Consider the following 8,884-nt stretch of genomic DNA (forward strand, 5'->3'; position numbering starts at 1 on the left):
AACGATATTTTTTTTACTTTTTTTTTTAATTACTGTACTTGTGTACTGGCAAAATTGGTCATGTCAGAGGGCAGTACCAGCTGTACCCAACATCTGGCAAAGTTATTCAATCGGGGTATAAGGGATGAACTTCATGTTCCGGTAGCATGACCCTGTATTAAGGACAGAGTCGAGCCTACGTTTTCTTCGGGCTTCCATATGTTGTAGTGGTAGTGTCGTCGCATTGCAATCAAGGGGTTGCGGGTTCGATACCCTGCGGCAGTACATACTGGTTCGGATCCCACTTTAAACTGTATGTGCAGTCCAGATTAACTGAATTTACGGAATTTGCAAGTGTGGGTTCGTCAGCAATTAGGCTATTTTTAATCCGTCACATTATACGGGGTTCAGCTCTTTACCAGAAATAAAATATAACTTATATAATATAACAATAATGTCAAAGAATTAAATTCTTACTTGCGTTAAAAGATAAGGCTTTAAAGAGGCACACAGGATACATAAGGACAAAACACAGGACAACACACACACACACAGTCCTACAAAGATTATACTGTCCTAGGTCGAGACACCAAAACCTCATTAGTCTGCAAAACGCAGTCCAGGGTGTACTACGTGAAAGTGAGGTTGACATTTCGTGTACTACGTCACCAACAGTGCCAATGGGATACATAGATATCTTTAAGTGAGAAAACTTGAATATTTATTGCATACATACAATACTTTCACGAAGAAATTTGTATTTTTGGAAGAAAAATTGATGACGCAGTGGCTTACTTTTTTCCTGAAACAAAAAAAATAATGAAAAAAAGAGACTTTGAACATTTCTGGCCTCAACTCAACAAATCAGTGATGTGTGTGGAAATAATAACTTCTTGAATTCCATATGAAAAAAATGGAACTGTGGATTTGGCCCAGAAATCTGGGAAGGAAAGTTCTGACGAAAATATAGGAAGTATTAAGATGAAATATAAGCGTCAATTTCATTGTGGAGGTGCTTCTTTCATCCTGACTCATTTCTCTGGATCCTGCAATCTCTCTGTTCGCCCGTTTTTCCTTCTGCAATATGCCTGCATACCAAGAACTCATCCGCAAGAAGTTGGGATATTTGTTTACTCTGGATTAATGTTGAAAAACTTTCTCGTGATAATATGAAATGAATTTTTTGTGCAAAAGTGAAAATGCGGTGGTAGCAATGAGGATTTCTTGCGAGAAAGTACGACGAAAGGTATTTACCAGGATCTTATCATTTGGAGGAGAGGGGACTCAAGACAAATACACCCTGTAGGATAAATTGATATTGTGTTCTTGATAGGAGATATTTTCGAGCATGTTATTTGAACACTGCTAACTGCTCGTGCTATCAGTGATGATCATATGTGTTGGCCCCCACTATGTACTTGGATCCAACATGGCGGCCAAGACCTTTTTCTTTATATTTGACAAGTAGGTGTTGGTAACACTTGTCTTCGAGTGCGCAGCAAATATGGCTGCATGAAGTCGTTTTGTGTCTACAGTTTTATCTCCTGTCATCTGTGCTACAGGGAATGTCTAATGTATGTAAACATATGTGTGTGTCATTGAACATGTAGTTTACATAAGGTGAGTGTCCTTTGCAAATTCACCTACCCAACCACCGAAAGTTTTTGGATACAAATCGGAACGGGGCTCGCTCCCCGACATGGTCCTCCAAAGCCGGATTTGTGACATTCTCTGAAAGTGACTCCAGTGACTTTGTACTTTTCTACATGCATATTTGTGAACTGTGACTGTGAGTGTGCATTTGTGTGACAAAGACAGTCTCTACACAGAACTTCTTATCACACTTTTCGTATTTTCCATTCGTTAGTTCCTCGCCCGCGAGACGCGAACAAAGAAACTGACGTCATCAAGGTGCTGGCCTAAACAAGCATCTTTCGTTACCAGCGTGTAGTGCAATCCGGTTTGCCAATTTTCGGTCGGTTCGCGGTTCTTGAACGCGTCAAAATGGAACGAATTCTCGCAGCAAAGACAGTGCTAAAACGTGAGATTACGCGTCTCGAGAATCGTGTCAATTCCGGGACTTTAGACAATGCCTCGATGTCTTTGTGTGGTGATAAAGCGACGCAACTATCAAGTGACTGCAAACAACTACTAATCGATCTTGCTGCAAGGGACGCTAGTGACTTCGAAAGGTATGAAGGTGAATTAGGTGTGGAAGAAGACAGACTTGATCAGATTGTCTACAAGCTTCGGTCAGTACAGTTAACGGCATCAGGAAGTCTTACATCAGTGACGTCATCACCACGTGACAGCCCACCCCAGCAACAAGTAGGTGAAGTTAAAGTACCGAGATTGGAAATTCCTTCCTTCAGTGGATTGCTGGAGGACTGGCTAAGTTTTCATGATTTGTTTAGTGCAAGTGTCGACAAAAACGCTAACTTAAGTGGTGCACAAAAACTTCAGTATTTGAAGGCTTCTCTCAAGGGCGAGGCTGCCTTGCTTATACAATCGTTAGCAGTGACAGATGAAAACTATCAACACGCGTGGGAGTTGCTCAACAACCGCTATTCTAACAAGAGGGAATTAGTTAGCAACACTGTCCAGCGACTGGTGAATCAGCCACAAGTGAATGAGAACTCGCACACAAGTTTACGTCGTCTTATCGACACTACAAATTAGTACATTCGTGTTTTAAAGGTGGTCGGTGTATCTGTTGAATCTTGGGACGCGATTCTTGTTTATCATACATCCAAAAAGCTCGATTCTGAGTAAAGAAAACAATGGGAACTCTCTCTCACGTCACAAGAAGTGCCTAGTTTTTCCGAGTTGACCCAGTTTCTAGATCAGCGTGCGCGTGCATTGTCGTCAATGGCAAGTGAAAACAACAATCGGCGGAAGGCGGTGAGTCATAATAAGCCTTCAACCTCTTCCTTTGTAACATCAGCAGTTTCCTTCTGCCCGAAATGCCGCACCAAGCAACACAAACTACACAAGTGTGAAGAGTTTCTTCAAATATCCGTGCAACAAAGGCACAGTTTCGTGAAAGAGAAGGCGCTTTGCTTTAATTGTTTTCAACAGCACAAATTAAGTGTATGTACATCAAACGGGTGTCGCCTCTGTGGAAAATATCACCATACTTTAATTCATTTTGACAAGGCTAACAAGAATGAGCAGTCGACCAGTTCCTCTCCCCCACAAGTGTCGTCTCATGTTGCAGAAAACAAGTTACTTAAAACCTCTGGTGTACCACAAGTATTGTTAATAGGAGGAAATCCTTTTCCTAAAATTGCTTTGAGTTGGTGATTTTTTAAAAAATCCAAACAACGCGGAAAACTTTCTAAAGGCAGAAGAAGAAATAGTTATTGGCATTTTATTAATTAATCCCCCCATACAGCGAATATCCTGAACATCTCCTACTGCTATTGTTAATGTTAAAAACAAACAGGGTTACTTTCAGCCTTGTCGCGTGCTTCTAGACTCAGCATCGGAAGTGTCTTTTGTGTCTGAGACGTGTTTACAAAGGTTGCAGTTACCTAAGCAACGCACAAACATAAATGTTTCTGGCATAACTGAAAGGGGTGTTTACACAGCCAATGCTATAGCTAATGTTCAGTTTCTGTCAAAGTGCAAGTCACAACTGTACAGTGTAAGGGCTGTGGTAGTGAAGAAAATTGCAGGTAATTTGCCAAGGGTGCAAGCACCAGGGCCGTGCACTTGGTCACACTTACAGGGCTTACCCTTGGCTGATCCTACATTTAATGTGAGTGCTCCTGTGGATATTTTACTGAACTGTGACGTTTTCCTTTATTGTAGGGAAATGGCCGCTGCGGGGGACCTCCTGGTACTCCATCAGCATTAGAAACAGTCTTTGGTTGGGTGTTATCAGGCCAAATTGATGGTAGTGTTGGCAATGCAAATACCAACTCAGTCTCAACTTTCCATGTGTCATGTGATTTGAATACTAACGTACGTAATTTCTGAGAACTTGAAGCATTGCCAACCCTTAATCATTTAACGTCGGAAGAGAAAAAGTGTGAAGCACATTTCATAGCTACTCAACAACGAGAGAATGGTCGATATGTAGTTAGCTTATCATTTAAGAACAATTATATGGTGTTAGGGTTTTCAAAAGAAACAGCAGTTAAGAGACTTAAAAGTCAAGAACGCAGACTTTCTCACTCCCCTGAACTTCGTAAACAGTATAATGCTTTCATGACTGAGTATAGAGAACTTGGGCATATGGAACTTACCCCCCCTGAAGAAATACATAAGGTGTCTAGTGAAAGCTTTTATATTCCTCATCATCCTGTATTTAAAGACAGTACGACTTCACCTATTCGTGTAGTTTTTAATGGGAGTTGTAAAACGTCTACAGGGGTTTCTCTTAATGACACTTTAATGATTGGCTCTACATTACAAAGTGATATCATTAGTGTGATATTACAATTCAGAATACATCAAGTAGCCCTAACTTCTGACATCTCAAAAATGTATAGACAAGTGAAAATTAATCGAAAGGATACAGACTTTCAGAGAATTGTGTGGAGAGAGGATCCTAGTGAACCATTTCAAGACTTCAGGTTATTGACTGTCACTTATGGTTCAGCTTGTGCACCATACTTAGCTACGAGGTGTCTGCAACAATTACGTGAAGATGAAGGTGCAAATTTTCCCCTTGCTTCAAATGTGTTACTTAATCATGTGTACATAGACGATTTATTAAGTGGGAGTGATTCTACGGAGGGTGCTATAGAACTGTACCATCAACTAACCCAACTCCTGCTTAAAGGTGGTTTTGAACTTCGCAAATGGTCCTCAAATGATCCTAAGGTGTCAGACAGTATTCCATCGCATTGTTTATTTGCTTTTCCTCTAAGGCTATTCATCTTGAAGTAGTGAGTAGTGCAACCACAGCAGCCTTTTTAGCTGCTCTTAGAAGATTTGTGTCTCGACGAGGAAAGCCACATGACATGTACAGGGACTGTGGTACTACGTTTGTTGGTGCAAACAAAGAGCTAAAAGACATCTTAAAAACTGTGAACAATTGCAAGCACAATGAAGAAATAGCTAATAATCTGAGCAGTTTGGGAATACAATGGCATTTCAACACACCTCTAAATGCTCATGCAGGAGGATTATGGGAAAGTGGAGTTAAATCAGTGAAATTCCATCTTAAAGGAATTGTGGGAAATACGTTGCTCACATTTGAAGAATTGTGCACTGTGTTAGCACAGATTGAAGCGTGTTTAATTTCGAGACCGGTCACAGCCATTTCCAGTGACCCAAGTGATATGCAAGCTCTTACTCCAGGACACTTTCTGATAGGAGATGCATTGGTGTCAGCTCTAGAAAGAGATCTTACCACATATAAACTTAACAGACTTTCACGGTGGCAACTTACACAAAATTTGATGCAACATTTCTGGATACGTTGGTCTCGAGACTATCTCACCCAGCTGCGACAACGTTTGAAGTGGAGAACACAACAGAAAAGTCTTCAAGTTGGTGATTTAGTTCTCTACAGAGATGATAGCTTCCTCCACAGCAATGGAAACTTGGAAGAATATGTGAGGTTCATCCAGGTACTGATGGACGCGTAAGGACTGCTACAGTGAAAACCAGTACCGGCAATTACAAAAGACCAATTGTAAAGTTATGTCTTTTGCCATTTAATAATGATTGTGAAAATTGAAAAATTGAACATTTGCATTCAATAATTTCTAGTGTACAATATGTATAAAATTGTTTTTCATATTTTTTGTTTGCAGTGTACCATTTAATTTTTTATTTTTTTATTTTTCATTTTTTAAATTATATATTTCAAGTTGGGCGGTATGTTGGCCCCCACTATGTACTTGGATCCAACATGGCGGCCAAGACATTTTTCTTTATATTTGACAAGTAGGTGTTGGTAACACTTGTCTTCGAGTGCGCAGCAAGTATGGCTGCATGAAGTCGTTTTGTGTCTACAGTTATATCTCTTGTCATCTGTGCTACAGGGAATGTGTAATGTATGTAAACATATGTGTGTGTCATTGAACATGTAGTTTACATAAGGTGAGTGTCCTTTGCAAATTCACCTACCCAACCACCGAAAGTTTTTGGATACAAATCGGAACGGGGCTCGCTCCCCGACAATATGGAGAGCCGGACATTTTGGTGCCGGGCATTTTGGTGCGAACATTTTGGTGACAGGTCATTTTGGTGCTAGGACATTTTGGTGCCTTTCTCTTTATATCCTTTCACCTCTTACCTCTGTCATTCACTTTCACTTTTTAGTTACTATAAATACTGAATGTTAGTTACTTCCTCATCATTTCAAAAATGTGAATAGTTCTCATGGTAGAAACAAACTAATTCATGATGGATTTTCGTATTTTAAAGAAAAGGCCAGAAATGATAAAGTGTACTGGCAGTGTTCTCTATAAAGCAGTGCAAGGCCCGCGTCCAAACTGTGAACGGTGAAATTGTGAAATTTGTAAATGAACACACATTCCAGAATACAGAATCACAACAACCGGACAGCATTTTCTGTTGTATGATTCTGGCCAAGAGAAGACCAATAGGATTCTTCTTTTTGGAACTCACACCAGCCTGGAACTTATCAGGAATTTATCAAGATGGTTTGCGGATGGGACAGTTAAGGTTGCACCTACTTTATTTTATCAGCTGTATACACTCCACGTACAGTGGGATCCATGAGTATTACCGTGCAAATTGTCCATGACTATTTTCATTAATTTTTCTCTCACATCCCATGTGTTTTTAAGCAATGGATTTTTATGTATGCTGGTGCAGAAGTTGTCAACAGCTTGTTTTGAGTTTTCTTTTCATTCTTGAAGTTCTTATTGGGTCAAATAAAGTGCATGAACATGATGATGGACAATTTACAAGGTAATACTCATGGATCCCACTGTACAGATAGAGAGCTCGGTACTACCAGCGTTTTACGTATTGATGGCAAACAAACATACGTAGAATTACTGGAAAGGTAATTATTTATTTTGTTATAGTTTGTTGTAAAGACTGCAATTGTATATTGTTTTGTGCATACGTGCATTTGCTTTGTTTAATTGCTATTACTGTAGTGGTACACTTATTTATTTATTTATATATGTATTTATGATTATTTATTTATTCTTTAGTATTAATTTTGTTATTTATTTACTTATTTATCTGTCTGTTGTGTTCGACTTGAAACACTGGTTGTTGCGTATGATAGGACAGACATCGTTCGCTACCTACGAGGTGTTGCTCGTAACTTTTCTATGTAAAAGTGCTTGTGAAGGGTCACAATGAAGATATGTCAATTCAAAAGAACATTATTCTCTTTCTGTGCACCAGTTATGTGTTGCACCAAAAAGTCCTGACACCAAAATGTCCTACCACCAAAATGTCCTGGCACCAAAATGTCCTAGACCCGATCATATGAATGCTACAAAAAAAATCGAAGGATGAGAACATTGGCGGAGATTGGGTTCCAAAACAATGGGGTACACAAGGTGTCAAAACTGGGAGGGGGGGGGGGGTGACAGGGACAGTTTACTTTCCCTTGCTCCATAAGGTTTAGTGCAGGAGCAAAAGTGGCAAGAAGTGGAGAATGGCAACTGCCTTCCTCCCTCTCGCACCCCTAATCGCCGCCACTGGTTGTGGAGTAAAAGGGAGGAATGAAAACTTGTGCCGTTAATAGAGTGCTAGATCGAATAACGCTCGAGCATTCAAACGATCGGTATACGCTCGAAGTTCAGTAGTTCACGTGTAACCGTAATTTTTCTGTGGTAGTGAGTCTTCAAATATGGATCGTGAAGTGAAAGAGGCAGTGAAATATAAACTGAAATGAATATAGTCATCATCTCAATGTTAAAATGTAATTCAGTCTATCTTACCAATACATAGCAATATATGAAAATGATTAGATCATTATGGGCTGAAACTACCAGTATGAATTGTACACATAATATTTGTACGATTAATGTCACATTCAAATTATATTTGATATTCTATATATTCGAGCGAATCTCGCTGTGGGACATTCGATCGAGTTTGAGCGAGCGAAAGTTGTCCAATGAAGTAGTCTAGCCGATAAGTTAGTTATATTGCTATCATGTTTACGTGCTATCATATGAAAGAGCTGTTTTCAAAGATAATGTGGAAAAAGTTGAAAGAATCGGGATAGAATGAGAGAGAGGAAGATGATTAAAGGGCAGGACAGAGAGAAAAGAAGGGAAAAGAAGCAAAAGTGAGTGGCAGGTAAAAGATGAAACAGACACAAATGAAAATATATGATTGGGAGAGAGAGAGAGAGAATCAGAGGAAGAAGAAGAAGAAGAAGAATAGGGAGAAAATAAATGAAATACAGTAGCAAAGCAAGCACACAAAAAGAAAGGAGAGACAGAAAAAAGCAGGGAAGCACGAGAGATAGAGAATCAAAGAACCAAGCACGTGCGAGAGAAAGAAAGAGACAGGTTAAATATTAGAGAAAAGAGATGAGAGAAAGAGAGGGAAAGTTAAAGAAGCGAGAAAAGGGGAAAGAGAATGTTAAAAGATGCAAGAAAGAAAAAGAGAGAGAGAGACGGAAGTAAAATAACAAAATACCGGTAGAATGAATGGTAATAAAGACAATAGAAACATTGCAGGAAAACAGAAGTAAACATGATCACTAAAAGGCATTGAAACAGAAAAGTTTGAAAGAAGATGCAAGGAAATAAATAAAGACAAGAGTTGCAAATTGAAAGGAGAAGTAGGCAATTTTTCATTATTACAAGGTTCGCAAGCGACTTCCTTGCGCTCTCTGCAAGCACCCATGGTTACTCCAGTAGATTATTATTCTAAAGGAAATACATCATGTCAAACGGAGTACATGAATGCAAGTTCCTTGTGAGAGATACTACAGAATCAGGCAATG

General features: G+C 39.5%; 1 protein-coding gene across 1 annotated transcript; it reads left to right on the plus strand.

The window, feature by feature from the left end:
- The first annotated feature begins 2,847 nt into the window (after positions 1-2,847).
- On the plus strand, positions 2,848-5,579 carry LOC145978107 (uncharacterized). Its single transcript, XM_083110548.1, has 3 exons — positions 2,848-2,880; positions 3,793-3,945; positions 4,857-5,579. The coding sequence occupies exons 1-3, from the start codon at positions 2,848-2,850 to the stop codon at positions 5,577-5,579; spliced, it is 909 nt and encodes a 302-aa protein (XP_082966674.1).
- The last annotated feature ends 3,305 nt before the right edge of the window (positions 5,580-8,884 follow it).

This window comes from Lepisma saccharinum, chromosome 24 (genome assembly GCF_977018435.1).
Source record: "Lepisma saccharinum chromosome 24, izLepSacc3.1, whole genome shotgun sequence".
In the NCBI taxonomy this organism is placed as follows: Eukaryota; Metazoa; Arthropoda; class Insecta; order Zygentoma; family Lepismatidae; genus Lepisma; species Lepisma saccharinum.

Bases quoted from the DNA above. Each gene is read 5' to 3' on its own strand.
- LOC145978107 (XM_083110548.1), top strand. From the start codon at position 2,848: ATGGCAAGTGAAAACAACAATCGGCGGAAGGCG. The intron at 2,881-3,792 runs GTGAGTCATAAT...CCTTTATTGTAG, and splicing joins ACAACAATCGGCGGAAGGCG to GGAAATGGCCGCTGCGGGGG. The intron at 3,946-4,856 runs GTACGTAATTTC...TTTTCCTCTAAG, and splicing joins CATGTGATTTGAATACTAAC to GCTATTCATCTTGAAGTAGT.